The 16,187-nt window shown below is 64.0% G+C and overlaps 2 protein-coding genes across 3 annotated transcripts in view; one reads left to right on the plus strand and one right to left on the minus strand.

The window, feature by feature from the left end:
• RSPH14 (radial spoke head 14 homolog) overlaps window positions 1-7,087 on the plus strand; it is a 46,898-nt gene extending 39,811 nt beyond the window's left edge. Inside the window, exons 1-4 of one of the 2 annotated variants that reach the window (XM_040251206.1) lie at window positions 190-807; window positions 5,032-5,260; window positions 5,496-5,632; window positions 6,787-7,087. In XM_040251206.1, the coding sequence (XP_040107140.1) occupies window positions 411-807; window positions 5,032-5,260; window positions 5,496-5,632; window positions 6,787-7,025 (1,002 nt within the window). In that variant the 5' untranslated portion in view covers window positions 190-410 and the 3' untranslated portion in view covers window positions 7,026-7,087. Of the gene's footprint in view, window positions 1-189; window positions 808-5,031; window positions 5,261-5,495; window positions 5,633-6,786 lie in introns of those variants that run through there. The other variant, XM_040251205.1, reaches the window with a different exon arrangement.
• Window positions 7,088-11,394: 4,307 nt separating this feature from the next.
• The window catches only part of LOC120871416 (sodium/glucose cotransporter 1-like), a 44,520-nt gene continuing 39,727 nt past the window's right edge, over window positions 11,395-16,187 (minus strand). The window contains exons 13-15 of the mRNA XM_040251307.1: window positions 14,947-15,162; window positions 13,645-13,744; window positions 11,395-11,669 (exon numbers count right to left, since the gene is read on the minus strand). Coding sequence (XP_040107241.1) covers window positions 11,395-11,669; window positions 13,645-13,744; window positions 14,947-15,162 — 591 coding nt within the window. The remainder of the gene's footprint in view (window positions 11,670-13,644; window positions 13,745-14,946; window positions 15,163-16,187) is intronic.

Consider the following 16,187-nt stretch of genomic DNA (forward strand, 5'->3'; position numbering starts at 1 on the left):
GAGCGGCTGACGGACAGGCCCGCGGCCCAGCGACGGCGGGCCGAGGGGGCGGTGCCGGGGCTCTGTGCGCTCCGCGGCCCCGCACGCGCGCGCCGCCCGCTCGGCCGGCGCCCGGAGGGGCCCTGCGGTCTCACTGCGTCGGGGCCGGGCGCCCACCCCGCTCCCCGCCGCTGCCCCCGGGAGGCCGAGTGCGCGAGCGGTGCGTGGCTCCGGCCGCGTCCGCCGTCCCCGGCCCAGATCCCAACCTAGCCTGAGCTCCGCGACCTTGGACACTCGGTTGACCTCTGTGAGGCCTGTTTGCAAAGTGGGGCTAGTGGCACCCGCTGCCCTGACTTGTCGCTACGGTAGCCTAGGACGTGGGAAAGGGCCGTGCGGACCCTGGAGGTTTACGCCGGCGACGTTTTGCAGCCATGGAAGGGGGCTTCGTCGTCTTTGCTGCTCGGGCCAGCAGGGTTAGGGCTCATCAGGGTTCCTGGCAATCCTGCCGCAGAACGTTTGCCTTGGAAGGGAGGGTAAGAGAGTGGGAGGGGCCCAGGAGCGGCGCCTCCAGACCGGAGAGGCGGGAGGGAGCCAGTTCTGTTGAGGCCAGGGCCCATGGGCGCCATCGGGAAGCTCACAGACTGCTCGGATGCTCAGCAAAATGCAGCGAAGGGCAGTCTGCCAGCTTCTGCTTTCAGTTTCAGGGGGAGCCCATCTGCGGGCCTCGGAGCCAGGAGCCCCTCGTCCCTGTGCTTAAAAAGACTCAGGCCAGAACCAAGATGGCAGTGCTCCCCTGTCCTCCCGTGCGCGCTGTGCATCTCAGAGCCCCGGGGTACATGCAAATGCTCCTGCAGGGGCTCCCCGCTAACCCTTCTTCATCCCCTACACCTCGTATGGTCACAGTCCGAGGGTCAGACCACTTGTTGGCTGAAGGAGATGGGGTGGTGGGCCAAGGCCAGGGACCGGACAGGTGTCGGTGATGGACATCCTGAGGTGGATGACTCACCGAGGTCTAGACTGGATCTGGCGTGTGCTGGCTGCGGCCCCTGAGGACCAATGGGAAGTGGCCGACCGCCAGGCCGGGTCAGCATGGGCTTCTGCCCAGAGGGCCACTCAGAGACCAGTGGTCGTGACAGACCCTGCTCCGGGGAGGTGCAGAGGAAGCTGGGGGTGAAGCACAGTCCCGGCTCCGCTGCCACCCCCTGTACACGCTTGACGAGTTACTTCACCCGGATGAGCCTCAGCCACTGCTCCTGTCACAGGGGACACGAGCAGGTGGTCCCGAGAGGGTGATTCCGATGGGAGATGCACGTTGACACGTGTTCAGAGAGGGGCGGGGGCACCTGGGGGACCAGGGGTCCAAATTCAGCTGTTTGCAGAAGCACATGTAGCCGCGAGCATGGGGAGACCCCACAGGGCAGTCCAGGTAGGAGATGAGGGGCCTGACGAGCGTGGCTGCTGCCCACCGCCCCCCCAAGCCCCCCAGCCCCCTGACTGCAGAAGTGAGTGCTTCCCCCACCTCAAGCAGCGACCATCATCCTCCTTTCAGCAAAGCGCTCACTCTGCGCTCAGGATGAAGGGGGCCCGCGAGCTGGGGCAGACCGCCGAGCGTGAGCCACAAAGCCGGAGGACCAGCGCAGCTGGAGGCCCGAGGGTGCCAGCCACCCAGGCTGAGGCGGGTCAGGGGACGGTAGCAGCTGCTGGCGGCCCTTGGATGGGACTGCGCAGCTTGGCCTAAGAACTGCGGGAGAGTTTTGGGTCTCAAAATTTAAAGAGGAGGATGGCAAGGTTCATCTCCATTTCTTTTTACAGTCTTCACATTTATTTACAATAGGCCTGGTCCCGCAGTGTGCAGTCGTTCTCAAGTGTAGAAACAAGTATGAAAACATCAGCAAGTCAGCCCAGGGACAGGAAGAAAGAGAGTCCGTCTGTGAGGCTCAGGCGAGGCCGGGAGATGACGGGTGACCTGGCATGTCTGGGAATGGCCCGATGGAGGCTGGGGGCTGAGAGGAGCCAGTGCGGGGAGTGGGGCAGGATGCCAGAGCGAGGGGAGGCACTTATGAAGCCCGGCGGAGGAGCTGCTGGAGAGGTGCAAGCTGGGAGGGGGGCATCCCAGGGCCGCGGTGGGGGCATCTTGGGAGGAAGACGTGGTCACCGTGTCAGGCGCTCCTGAGGGGCTGAGGACAGAGAAGGGTCCTCACGAGCCAGGGCAGGCGCGAGGGTGGAGCGGGGGCCACAGGAGGCTGAAAAGACGGAACAGGCAGGTGGAGGCCAGGCCTGCTGAGGTCTGGGCACCGGGGAGGATGCCAGGCCCTGGGGCCGGGTCCACACTGCCTGGGAGGGCAGGACGGGAGAGCACAGCACAGGCTCCGTGGGAGAAAGGGGGACGGGGCCCCCTGCTGACTGAGCCCACCCAGCACTCAGGAAGTGGCCGAACCTCCACCCCAGCAGTTCCACGCCTGGGGATCACGACCCTCGGTCCCAGCCATTCCTGGCCCAGCAGCTGCACTGGACCCGGTCTCCCTGGGCACAGGCAGGGGTCACACTGTTACCCCACGAGGCCCAGCTCCCCCGGGGCCTCCGGGGCCCCTAGGACCTGGAATGCCTCATCTACGCGGTCAGCTCCAAGTGGTGACGACCGTTCCGCTGACCGTTCCGCAGACTTGCGCTCTGGCCTCCCCACCGCCCTAGGGCGCCCCCTTCTGGCCAGCTCTTCTCCGAGCCCCACCTGTCCCTGCTCACCCAACCCCGCCTCTGGGTCTCGGGCTCCGGGGGGGCGGGGGGGGGTCCTGATGGGTTTTTCTGACAGGTTTCTTTGGGGGTCTGTGCACCACCACTGCCACCCACCCCCCAACTAGAACAAGCCAGATCTGGGTTAGTTATAAATAGCCAGGCCTTCGACTCTCCTTTTAGCTGAAAAGCAGCGAAGTGAGCGAGCAGAGAGGCACACCCCGCACGCGTTTTATTTTTAAATCTCCCATTTCCAAATGAGCCAGGCCCAGCAATGCTGGGAAGGAAAGCCCTGGGCAGCTGAAGGCCTTGCCTCTCCCTCCCGCGTGACTCTCGCTGCTCACCTGTCCACAACAGCACCTTCCCTGGGCTGGCCCGGGTGAGGAGACCCCACCCAGCCCTGATGGGTGGTGCAGCCCCCAGGCAGGAACCGCATCCCTCCGTCGGCCAGCACCGTCCTTCTCGGAGGGTCAGACTGTCACCTCCGCACTGTGGGCTGGGGAGCGGCCGTCCAGACGGCTGTGGCCGAGCGGGACTGGCTGGGAGGCCCGAGCGGAAGGTCCGGGTGTGCTTATCTGGTGGTGGCCGGCCGGAGAGCAGGGCTGAGGGGGAGAGAGTGCTCAGACCCCCAGAGGGGTGGGCGGGGACCGCCGAGAGGTGTTCCTGCAGGGCAGGAACTGTGCAGCCTTTGTCTGACCCCCCTCCCACCCCTCACCCCCACCTACAGGCCCTGGCCTGCAGCTGGAACTCCGTGGGCTCTGAGACCCTTGCTGTGCCAGGCCCGTGTCCGGGCACACGGAGATACCAGTCCCTGGCGCTAGCCCCCTCCCACCCCTCCTGCTCTGACACTGCACTGCCCCCTGACAGGTGGGCTCGTGCCAGTAACGACACCAGGCTCCGTGAGGGTGAGCGGCTGTCCAAGGTCACACGGCTGGATACAGTTAGGAGTCCACCGTGGTTAGCCTTCTGCCTCTAATCTGTGTGTGTCAAACCACGGGACTTCTCCGGCGGTCCAGGGGCTAAGCATCTGCTTTGCCGCGCAAGGGACATGGGTTCGAGCCATACTCAGGGAACTAAGGCCCACATGCCTCAGGGCGTATGCTGAGCCCGTGAGCCACGACGGAGACCTAGGGCAGCGAAAGTAAACATCAAAAAATCCCACAACTTAGAGAAGCCAGTACTCTCGAGGCAAGAGGAAAACCCTCTTCCTGAGCTGTGAGTGCCCGGAGGAGAAACGGGCACCGCTGGTGGCTCCACCTGACGCCCCAGGTGCGAGCCAGCCAGGGGCACCGGGGGCCCTGCACGCGCTGCCCTTGCTCTCCACAGGCCCGTCACGCGAGCTCTCGAGCACCGAGGGCGGAAGGCTGCTCGATGTCTTCAAAGGGGAAGTCTCTGGGTGCTAATTGGCACTCAGAGACCTGTAGGCTAATTAACCTGTTCATTCGTCTCTCTGGAGTAAATTAGAGGGTTGAGCCGGGGAGGCAGGAGACAGCGGTGGCAGCTCCGGCAGGGGACCACGGACGGCTTCACGGTGGGCAGCCTGAGCTGCTGGGGCGGGGTGGGCTGTCGGGCACCCTCCTTGGGGGCCCGCTCCCTGCCCTGTGGGGGCTGCTCTGCCAGCAGCTCTGAGCACTCAGGAGCACCCTGGGGTGCTGCCTGGCCGTCTCTGGGGTCTCCTCTCGGCAGCCAGCTGTGTGCTGACACCCCAGGTGGGCAGGCTGGGAGGAGTAAAGCAGAAGCTTTCACGGGGGTCAGGCAGGCAGCTCCAGGCGGGGCCCCTTCCTGCTGGGCACTGGACCCCTTCAGACCCCTCGGCCGGAATCTGTGGACCACCCGCCCAGTGTGGTTGGGGGCACAGCCCTTTTTATGTGAGACACTGTGTTGTTCACTCTAAACCTTCCTCCTGTACCCTGGCCAGCTTTCTCTCCCATCCCCGGGGCTGGCCGGGTATCCCAGACATGTCACCGCCCCCTCCACCCCAGGCTTCCCCCTGGTTCATGGTGGTTGGGGGAGGGGGAAGGCCCCCCGTGTGCCTGGGTCCCGCAGGGGCGGCTGCTACCCCTCGGGCCGCTGTTCCAGGCGGGTGCCCCCCAATCCCAGGTGGCCAAGGGCTGGACCCTTTGGGACCCTCCATGACCTCACAGTTCCCACCCCAGCATACCAGCCGTGGTTTCAGGCCCCTGCTTGGCAGCGGGAGAGGGTGGGATTTGTAATTTGTCTGGTGAAATACAGCAGCTCCCCCCTCGCAGCCCTCCGGCTTCCAGCACACGTGACAGGTGGTGGGTGGCCACCGGCCCACGCTCCGTACCTGCTCCCGTCCCGCAGGGGCCCTGGGCATCGTCAACAGCGGCCTGATCCCCTCGCTGGTGTGGAAGCTGCAGCGGGAGGAGGAAGAAATCCAGGCGCTCCTGCTGGACACGCTGGCCGCCTGCCTCACGGAGGACGCCACCGAGGCGCTGGCTAGCCGGGCGGTGCCCTTCCTGAAGGAGAAACTCCTGAGCGCCGACGGCGACATCCGCAGCAAAGCCGCCCGCACGCTCATCGCTGTCAGGTGGGGCCCCGGCTGGCCGCCCCCCGCCCCCCGCCCGCTTGTGCCCTGGGGGAGTAGGACCCCTCCACCAGGGCGGCCCCGATAGTTCTGTGCCCCAGGAGGCCCCCAGTCCCGCCCCCTCCCGCGAGGAAGGGAGGCCCAGGAGACGCCATCTGCACAGTCAGGACAGGGAGCCCAGGGCGGCGAGTCCCTCGTGAGCCAGGGCCGCGGTGCTCACAGCCTGTGCCCGGCGCAGCGTCCCCCTGGAGGGCAAGGTCCAGGTGTGGCAGCACGACGCCATCCCCATCCTGGTGCACCTGCTGAAGGACAGGGACGAGGAGGTGCAGGCCAACGCGGCGGGGGCGCTCATGAACGCCGCGGTGACCACCGAAGGTGAGGCCGCCCGCGCGGGGGCCTGCCGCCTGCCCCGGGGTCGCCGCGGCCCCCCGACTGGCCGGGCGTCGCCCCCCTCCGGGCGGTCCTCTTCTTCCGGGCCCCTCCTCGTCATCCTCTCGGTTCCCTGTTTTGGAATTCCTGCCTCTGACCCAGCCCTTTGTGAACCAAAATTCTCAACTGACTCGCCTGCCACACCCGTGAGCCAGTCCTCCTGAGGTCCGGGCGGACGATGGAGCCCAGCAGTGCTCTCCCCAGTGGGCGGGGGCGGGGGCGGAGAGGAACTGAGGTTACCCCCCCACCCTGACTCCCACACTCAAGTCAGCACCCTGGGTGGTCGGAGGGGCCCGGACTGGTTCCCTGCCTGGAGGCCGGGCCGTGCAGCACCTTCCGCCGCCTGCACCAGCCGGGTCCCCCGAGCTTCCTTGCTGCCCCCCTTGCCGGCTGCCTGGGCCTCTGACCCTCAGTCAGCGGCAGACCCCCCAGCGCTGGGAGTCTGGCTGCTCGCCATTTGCCCTGAGGAGCCCCCCGGAGCCCCCCAGCCACCCCCCACCCCTGCCCGTTCTAGGCCACGCTCAGTGTTCCCCCCGGGCATCCTGGGTGGGCGCCTGGAGGCCTGGGGGCTCTCAGGGGACCCTGGCAACGTGGGAGTTTGGGGACGTGAGGCCACTTTCCCTGAGCTGGTGTTCCTGCCAAGGGACCCTGAGCCCCCACAGCAGGCCAGGCCCCGGTGGTGGTGGGGCAGCCAGTGGAGAGGCGGATGCCTCAGCCTCTGAGGTCTGCAGCTTGGGGGCCTGGGGGTGTGAGACAGAGCAAGGGGGCGGGGTGTCCTGGGGGCGGGGGTGTGGGGTGGACCCACAGGATGAGGGGGGCCGCCTAGGCCAAGGGGGCTGGCCAGTCTGACAGCAGCGAAAAGTGATTGATGCAGGAGGGTGGGGGCAAGCGTGGCCTTTCAGTGGGTGGGGACGGGGGCAGCGACTGGAGTTTAATTTTCAAGAGATCCTTCACGCTGCCTGGCGAGGCACCTGGTGGCTGGGGAGAAGCCAGTGGGGTAGCTTGTAGGGCCCAGGCTGCGGGCAGGGACGGCCGGGGGTCCTGGGAGGGGGGCAGGGCTCCCCCCCACCCCAGGACTACTTGGCATCGGTGGCCGGCAGGGAAGTATGCGGCCCTGGACGTGGAGGCCACCCGCCCGCTGCTGCAGCTGCTGACCTCGTCTCTGAGCAAGGCACGCCTGAACGCCATCAAGGCCCTCACCATGCTGGCCGAGGCGCCTGAGGGCCGCAAGCTCCTACAACCCCACGTGGCCACCTTCCGGGTGCTCGAGGAGGACTTCAGCCCGGCCGTGCAGCGGGCGGCACAGATCGCCATCAAGGTCATTGAGTGGAAGCCCTGAGTCTCCTCCCGCACCCCCCGGCCCCACGACTCCACGCCCGAATAAACGCACGGGGTCTCTCTCGGTCCAAATGGTGGCACCTGGAGTGGGTCACGTGTCTCCTCTCTCTTGCCAAAGGGGAAATGCCTGGCTTGGGAGGACCGGGTCACAGGCTGACCTCGGGTCCCGGGGACGGGTGGGAGGCCTCCCTGCACCCCCCTGCTGCAGTCGAGGCCCCTGGGAGGGCAGAGAGCAGGGATGAGGCAGAGGAAGGGGCTGGACACTGGGGTGAATGGGCCCTTGGGGTGTGGCCCTGCTCCCCGGGTCAGCCCGCTTCCCACATGGGATGGCAGGAAGGTAGGTCACGGGTGTCACCCCTGTGGGCTCTTGCTGGAGGAGGGTGCGTTGTAAGAGGACCCCCTCCTGCACCCCAGGGATGAGTGCTCGGCACAGGGTAGCCCCTTAAGGCCTCCCCCTCAAACAGCTGAGCTCCCCAAAGCCAAGTCCCCTAAGTGAGCCTGGGCCGGCCTCCCCCGGCCCTCCCGTGGCTGTCTGCAGGCCAGAGCGTCTGTGTCTGCGTCTGCGGTGGTGGGAGGTGATGTAGCAAGGAGAAGCAGCCTGCTGGAATGGGCTTGCAAGGGGACGAGGAGGCGGCCCCCCAGCCCACCCTTGCTGGCGGTCTTGCTCCGTTTCAGGGTTGGACTCTTTTGCCTGGGCTGAGCCAGGGCCTTGCTCTCCAGGACTCACACCAGCTTTTTTTCCCCTCGTTCCATCTGCAAACAGCAGCCCCACTTCCTGTGGCAAAGAGCCTCCCACAAAACTAGCATCCCGGGGGACTGAGTGCCTTCCCCGAGTCCTCCCGGGGATGAGCCCCAAGCAGGCCCCCTTGTTCCGGGAGGGGCCAGCTGCCGGGCCCAGGGGCTTTCAGGTTAACTCATTCTCAGGAAAGGTCCCGTGAGAGGGGCGCTTTGCTCTGAGGGCCCCTGTCGGCCTGCCCCGTCGCCCTGGCTGCAGCGCGCCACCTCCTGGCCGCCGAGACCCGTGCACGGGGCCCCTCCCTCCCTGCGGCCGCCGTCCTGGCCCTCCGCCCAGGGCCCCGGTTGCGCCCCACTGGTCTGCTCTGTAGAAAGACCCCCCTTTCCTAACCTGGCTGCTCTGTCCCGCTCTCCCGCACCGTCTCGCCTGCCTGGCGGGCTTCCTCTACCAGCTTCCCTTCTCAGCTAGGGCGGCCTGCTGTCTTCTTTCCCTGCACTCTGAGTCGCTACCGCCAGCTCCTCTCCCGGGTTCCAGACCCCTGCAAGCACCTTGATACTGACCCTTAAATGTCTCCAGGCAAGAATTAATACCAACCCTTCACCAACTGCTTTGAAAAAAGAGAATAGGCAGGGACGGACACTTCCCAACTCATTCCATGAGGCTAATATCACCCCCATCCCCAAACCAGGCAAAGACTTCACGAGGAAGGAAAACTATAGACCAATGTCCTCTACACGTATAGACACAAGAGCTCAACCAGATGTTAGCAAACCAGACCCAGCCGCGTGAAAAGAGCCTCATATACCACGACCAATGGGCATTTCTCCCAGTGATGCAAGATGGGTTCAACGCGCAACCAGGAACCAATGTAACAATGAGCAAAGAGAATAAAGAACAGAAATCACACAGTCACCGTCACAGGCGCAGGGAAAAGCACTCGACAGAATCCAACACCCATCTCATTAAAAAACAAAAAACCTTAAAACTAAAACGTCCCTGGTGCTCCAGGGGCCAAGAACCTTCCTGCCAGGGCAGGGGACACGGGCCCGGGCCCCAGGCTGGGGAGACCCTCCATGCCCCAGAGCAGCGAAAAGGCCTGTGCTCCAGAAATACTGAGCCCCCCACTGCAAGGACGGAAGCCCGCGTGTCTGAGGGCCTGGGCTCTGCACAGGGGAAGCCACCCCAGTGAGAGGCCCACGCAGAAGGACTACAGCACGGGCCCCGCCCACTGCAGCTAGAGAGAGCCCAGGCACGGCAGCGAGGGCCCGGCACAGCCAAAAATAAACACGTAAATAAAGCTTTAAAAACAGCAACATAGGGATAGAGGGAATTTCCTCACATGATCACATCTGCAAGAACTCACTGCTAACATCACACTCTACCGTGAGACGCTCAATTCTTTTCCTCCAAGACTGGGAGCAAGACAAGGATGTCGCTTGAAACTCGACACTGTACCGGAGGTTCTAGCCGGGGCAGTTTAGGCAAGAGAATGAAATAAAAGGCATCTGGGTTGGAAAGAAGTTGTCTGTACTTGCAGATTACATGATTTTATGTGTGAAACAATTCCAAGGAATACACTTTAAAAATATAAGAATTAACAAATCCCACAAAGTTACAGGTTCCAAGATCAAGACGCAATTTTTGTTTTTCTGTAGCTGACCAATGACCCATATGAAAATGCAATTGAAATAAAGGGTAGGGGACTAACAGAGTCCATTGTGTATAAAATAAATAAGCTACAAGGACATACTGTACAACACAGGAAACAAAACCACCCTTTTAATGCAGATGGAGTGTGACCTTTAAACGTTATAAATCACCATGCTGCACGCGCGCAACTTACCTCGTGTTGGACATCAGCTATATCTCAACTTTAAAAAAAGCCTCAGTCACTGAAGCGTCAGAAAGATTAAACACCCAGGAATCAACTTGGACACGTAAAACTTGAGTGCTGAAGACAAAATGCTGTTGAAAGAAGCCGAAGGGCACCTAAATGACTGGGAGGACATCCCACGTTCACGGGCCAGAAAGACCAGACACGGTGGAGGTGGCAAAGGGCGTCTTCACGCCAACTCAAAGTCCGCCTGACCCACACGGAGCCCCGCCTCCTCCCGCGCCTGCTCCCGTCCTGCGTGGCCCAGCGCTGGGGCTGCGGCATGTGCTCAAGCTGGAGAGCCATTGCTGGGCCCTCCTTCCAGAAGCCCGGTGACACGTCCTGTGACTTCTGCTTGCTGGCTTCCCTTGGTGCTGGTCGGTTCCCTTGTCTTTTCTGCTGCTGACTTGCCTGGATTCCTCTGACAGCTTCCTGGTGGGTGTTCTCACCTCCTTTTCACCTCCCCAGCAGCAGTCAGCAAACCTGGCCCTATTCCTTCATGGCTGAAGCTCCCAGCGACTCAGCGCCCCAAAGCATGTGGAGCCTGCAGGTTGGGCCCCTGCCCACGCTTGCCCTCCCCGCCCTCACAGCTCTGCGCCCGGGCCTGCTCACACCCGAGGCCCCCCCCGTCCTCCCACACCTGTCACTGTTGCCCCACTGGCTCGCTGACCTCTGCTTTAGTCAAGGGAGGCCTCTTCTCTGGGGCACTCCTGCCGCTGTGAATGTGTGCGGAGGGCCCCCTTTACTGGGTTTCCTGACTGAGCTCAGTCTCCTGCCCTGTGAAGCGTGGCTGATCTGGTCCTTCCAGCTGGGCCGGTTCCACGGCTTTAAGGTGGTGATGGCCCCGGGCAGGGCACAGCGGGCCCCACACTTGGCACAGCCCATCACCACCAGCGCTTCGCTCTGCTTCCCGAGACCACGAGTTCTGCCCATGACGGTTTCCCAGAAGTGCTGGGCACAGCAGGCACTCAGACACGTCAGCTGAAGGACTGAACGGGGGGAGATGGGCTGGTTCTGACCACACCTTCAGAGGGTGAGTTTGCAATGCTTTGTGGGCCTCCCCCAAATCCCTTCGACGTATCTGAGACTTTTTCTAAAGACTCGAATCATTTATTCTGGTCTGAGAAGAAAGAGGACGGGGTGGCTGAGGACGCCCCTGCAAAGACACAGCCCAAGAGTGGCCTCAACCCAACTGCTAAGGGGATCCAGCCCAGGGCTCGACTCCCAGTAGCAGGCAGACTGGGAGGCACTAGGCGGAGCTCGGCAAGGAGGGACGCTTCCTCTCCGTCTGTCCCTGAGAGGCGCAGCCAGACAGAAGCGGGCTGCAGGGAGGCCCGGTCCTCAGGCAGGGAGCAGCTCAGCCCACCACCGTCCAGGCAGCTGCCAATGCCTCTGTCCATGGAAGCCCTGGCCTGTGTGACCTTTGGCGGTGGGCTCAGCCCCTGGGGGCGGGCATCTTTGCCAGCAGCCGTACTTTCCAGAGGAGGAGAGAACACTGCCAATGGAGGTGGGCACAGGAAGGAAATGGTGGCAGCAGACGCAGGCAAGGCTCCCAAGGATATCAAGAGACAAAACGCTGGAGTTAGCGTGAAAGCCAGTGTCTGTGTGGCGGGGCGGTCTGTAGAGAGTGGCTCAGCGAGCAGAGGAAGGGCGTGCTCACCGCGGTGCCTGCACTTGCCGCCCGCAGGCCGCAGCCCTGGGGCTCACCCGGCGCCTCGTCCGTGGGCCGCCCCAGGACGTGCCCGCCCCCCCGCGCGGCGGTCAGTAGAAGTAAGCGTGGCAGAGCCCCGTGAGCAGCAGCAGGAGGAACCCGCAGAGGCTGAGTGCCTTGCTCCAGAGGAGCTGCTCCTCCAGCGCCTCCTGCCTCTCCGTCCCTCCCGCCGTGGCGCCGCACGCCGGGCCTTCAAGCACGTCATCCTGCTCCATCTCAGGCACGATCACCTCTTCCGGGGCCAGCTTGGGGCTGGGCAGCAACTCCAGGCCACAGAACACGTCCCAGGCCTTCCAGAGGCAGCCCCTGTCCTCTACGAACACGTCTGGAACCGAGGGGACGGGCACAGTCAGGAGGCTGGCACACAGGAGGGGTTTCCCAGGGTCTGGCGTCTCATGGGGAGCCCTGAAGGGAGGCCAGGGGCCTGGCTCCCGGTGCGGACAGCACGCCTCAGCCCTGGCTGCCCTGGTACAAGCGCCTCCCACCAACCTCGGGGGCATAGAGAGGGGGCTGGGGGGCCACGCTCGTCTAGCATCAGCAGAGACTTCAGCCAGCCCAGAGCCCGGCTGGCACAGGGCAGGCCTCCCCTGTGGACCCACACCGAGCCCAGCTCTGCAGGTCCAGGGTGAGAGGCTGCTCCTTGGAGGACAGAAAAGCCCCACTGCCCTGCTCTCTCTGCTTAGCAGCCCTGGGAGTGTCTTCTCCAGGCAGCACCAGCCTCACGGCCCGACCCGAGGACCTTCTGGGTCCTTGGAAGGGGAATTGGTGGTTTTCTCCAGGAGCGGGGGGGGGAAGCCCAGGAATTATAGGCAAATTTCCATCCGTATCTCTGGGCCAAATCAGTGAAACGCCTCCCTCTGGGGCTTGGCCTGCCTCTGGCGTCTGGCAGTGCGGCCCGCCCAGGCCAGCACCACGGCCAGCTCCACGCGCACGCGGCCAGGAACAGTGCCCTCCCTGATGACAAGCAGTGTGTCCAGCAGTGTGTGCGGCGACCTGCTCTGAGTCTCCTCCCCTCGGGCAGCGGCCGTGCCAGATGAGTCCCAAGGCCGAGGCAGCACCCGGGCTTGTGGAACTCAGCAGCCGCTGCTGCTGGGGCCTGTGTCACGGGGGAGGGGCCGCCGCCAGGGACCCCAGAGGCGAGGCCCGGCCTCTCAGATGCCGCTGTCGGCTGCCAGGCCCAGAGAGCTGACCCACCATCTGGCCACAGCCCAAGGGCTGAATGAAGGGAGGTGGGACAGGCCAGTGGCCGAGAGCGTGCGCTCTGGAGTCAGCCCGCCTGTGCCCGACCTCCCCAGGCCCACCACCGCTGGGTCGTGTGCAAGCTGGGGCAGACACTTCCTGGGTGGGGCCGCAGTCTCCCCGTCTCTGAACAGGGACGACAGTGGCCCCGTCACACCCGGCGGCTGCACGGCAGGTGTGCACAGCGTCTTCATGGTTGCCCACCCACGACTGAGAACAGGACTGCGAGGGGCCCCAAGGACAGGCCCTGCACACTGGCCCTGACGGGCAGCTTCCCCCGTCCCCCAGGGAGAGTGCTCCCGAGAACGTGGCACCCTCCAGAGACCCGGGGCCGCCTGGCTGTGGGTGTCAGGAGAGGGCCCCTGGCAGCACTGGAGGCGGGGCCCCAGGACGATGTCTCCAAGACATACCTGCCACAGCGCCCCCTCCACCCCCCGCCCTGGTCCCTTGCTGCAGACTCAGCACTAATCCCGGTAGGCTTTAATCCCGTTTGCATCAGAGCTTCAGGAGGTGCTGGCGCCCTCCCCACGGCCCCACACGCCTCTCTGACCCCCTGCTGAGGGCTTTTCCCTGGGCCTCCAGGAGACCCCAACCCAAGCCTCTCCTGGACACTCTTGCTGCTGGGACTGAAACTCAGGTGTCCATAGCGGCGTCCCTGGCACCCTCGCGGGGGCAGCTGCCCACTGCTCCTTGCGGACAACGCCTGCCTGCTCCCAGGAGCCTCTGGCTTGAACCGCTGTGAGAGGTGCCGTGACCCGCTGTCCCTCCCCCACCCCATCCTGGGGCACATGGTAATCCGTGCATCCCTCCCGCCCCACCACAGACACTTCTAGATCGCCAGACACTTCTGTTTCTCTGCCCTTAGCTTTGTGCCAGACCCTCCCCTCCTCCCCCTGCACATGCTGACACCTCCCACCTCCATATTCCTGGGCCAGAACCCCAGAGCGGGGTCTCAGAGGCATCACGGGGCCTCCACCTCGAGGCGCTTCTGGGAGTGCAGACCGCGGGCTCGGGGGTGGGAGCAGGCCCCTCCGGTCACTGGCTTCCAGCTCCCCTCTCACCTGGCTCTGCCTGGGGCTCGGGGCTCTTCACCTCTGTGTCCTCGTCCAGGTCCACCCTTTCCTCTTGGCTGTTCCGCAAACTCCAACAGAGGCGGTGGAGCTGAGGGGAGGCAAGGGGCCTGTCACCACCAGGGCCCTATCGTCGGGGCTTACGGTGTCACAGCTGGGCACCAGGGTCTCCAGGGGCTGAAAAGAGGTGTGGTCATTGGTTCCAACAAGGGAGGAAGGAAGCGGTGGGGTGGTGAAAGCATGGTGCTCGGGAACCCCAGGTCTCAGTTCTGGCCTCGCAAAGGGCGAGCTCAGTGTCCTGGGCTGGACACTGGGGGTACGAGGCACACCTTCGTACCTTCTGGTGCCTTCTGGCGACTGAGGTCCAGGAAGCTGTGCCCTCCAGGCTGGGAGAAGTGGCCCCTCACCCCTGGTCTGCTGCTCCTGGGTCACCCACAGGGCGGACCCAGGGGCTGATTTCCTGCCGGAAGAACCTCCTGGCTGTCAGAGACAAGCGCTCACGCACAGCCCAGGGGAGGCTTGGCCTGCCTCATTTTGGTACCCAGTGGCCTAGCCCCGGCAGGGCTCAGCCGCTCACACTCAGCAGGTGTCTGCAGGTGCAGAAAGCTGGCCCAGCTCTCGTCCAGACCCAGGGGAAGGGGCCTCACAGGCCCCTCCCCCGGAGCACCTCCTCCCCTTTCTCACCCTGGACACCCAGGACCCTCCCTGCTGGCCTCCAGCTCAGCCAAGCCCTGGGGAGCCCTGCTAGGCCCTCTGGCCATGCCCATGCAGGTGACACACTGGCGTCTGCTCAGGCCCAGCAGGGCCACTGGCTAGTTTTGGAGTCAGGGACAAGTGACCGTACTCCTCTGAGCCCAGGCATTTTACATTCCAACTAGAGTAGCAGACACCTCCTCCTGGGCAGGGCAAGTGGCTGGGGCGTGCGGGCTGCTGGCCACAGCTCTGCGGGCATTACCGCCGCCCCCCCAACCCCCACCAGGACCCCCACTGGCCAGGCCGGCGGCCAGGATGACCCTGCTTACATTAACTCACACCAGAGTGAGTGATCTCAGCGCTTCACAGAAAACTTGTATTTTAAAACTCAAACGTCTCACTCTCGGTGAATACTTCATTGGAAGATTGCCTTTTAGTTCGGCTCTGTGCTTGAGGCACGGAGGTCACTTGCCTATTTCTAACCCGTATGTCACCCTGACCCCCAGCCCTCCGGCTTCTCTTCAGCTGCTTTTCTCCCAAGCTGCTCCCAGGATGCAGGGGCCGTGGGCCGACCCGGAGCACGCCCGCCGCCGCACTCACGTGTTTGTCTGGAATGGGCACGGTGAACATGGAGACGCCCAGGACGGTGAGGAGGCTGACGGTGAAGAGGATCACGGCAAAGTGGAGGTAGTGCACGCCGCAGACGATCCGGGGGCACTGCCTGTTCTCGGAGCAGCTCCAGGGCCCGTAGGCAAACTCGGTCAGCATGCGAAGGGAGCCGATCACAAGGCCGCTGGCCAGCCCCCAGAAGGCGCCCTGGCAGAGGAGGGGCCCGAGTCACCAGGAGCAAGGCGGCACCGAGTCGGGTCGCCTGGTTCCGGAGCTGAACCCGGCAGGGCAAGGGCTTCACGCACCTCGCAGAGCTGTCTCGGCACCAGGAGACGACACCACCCAGGGCAGAACCAAGACCCGAGAGGCGCGCACACTCTACCAAGTCCATCGGAGAACTCAGGGAGTACTGGAGACACGTCTAAGTCAGATGAGGACGCATCCCAAACAGTGTCCGAGAAGACCTCCGTCTCCCCAGCTCCTCAGGCGCAGACCCCAGGAGACAGCCCTGGTTCCCCTCCTGCCACCCTGCCCTGCCACCGATCCATCAGCAAGCCATGCTGTCATCTCCATGGAGACCACCTCTGTCGCGATCGTCCGCTGTCTCTCACACAGGGGGACTCCCTTCCTGGTCTCTGCTCGCCTGCAGTGCGAGGAGCCTGCGTGAGCTCTTCGAAGCGTGGGTCAGGCGGTGCCCTGCCTCTGCGGAAGCCCTTGAGGCTCTCCTGGCCGCCCTGAGCAGCAAGGCTCAGCGGCCCAGCTGACCTCGCCTGGCTCCACCCTCCCGTTGGTCCCCGCCGGCCACCAGGCGTGCCCTCTCCGTCTGCCAGGCCCCTGCACGTGCCCTTCTTTCTGCTTTGGTCTCTCCCCAGATCTTGGTGGTTCGGGCTCAACCTTCAGGACTCAGGCTGTAGGCCACTTTCTTAGGGGAAATCTTCCCCCACTGCCTTGGCTGATGCCCTTGTGCCCCCACGCCCTGCCCCCAGCGTCTGCCTTGCTCACCTCCATGATACTTCTTTACTTTTCCCCCCTTCTTTACTTTTAAGCAGCACTACTCCACTCTCAGTCACTGGGTATCATCTGTCTCCTCCGCCGAGACATTGCACTCCTTAGCGTGAGGACTTGGACTTGGGCTTGGAGCCAGTCTTAGGGAGGCTGGATGTCGGAGGAGGAGAGGATGCAGTGTGTGGCAAGAGTCCTGGAGAAAGAACTGAAACCAAAGGCCGGGTGAG

Source organism: Oryx dammah, unplaced genomic scaffold, assembly GCF_014754425.2.
Source record: "Oryx dammah isolate SB20612 unplaced genomic scaffold, SCBI_Odam_1.1 HiC_scaffold_12, whole genome shotgun sequence".
In the NCBI taxonomy this organism is placed as follows: Eukaryota; Metazoa; Chordata; class Mammalia; order Artiodactyla; family Bovidae; genus Oryx; species Oryx dammah.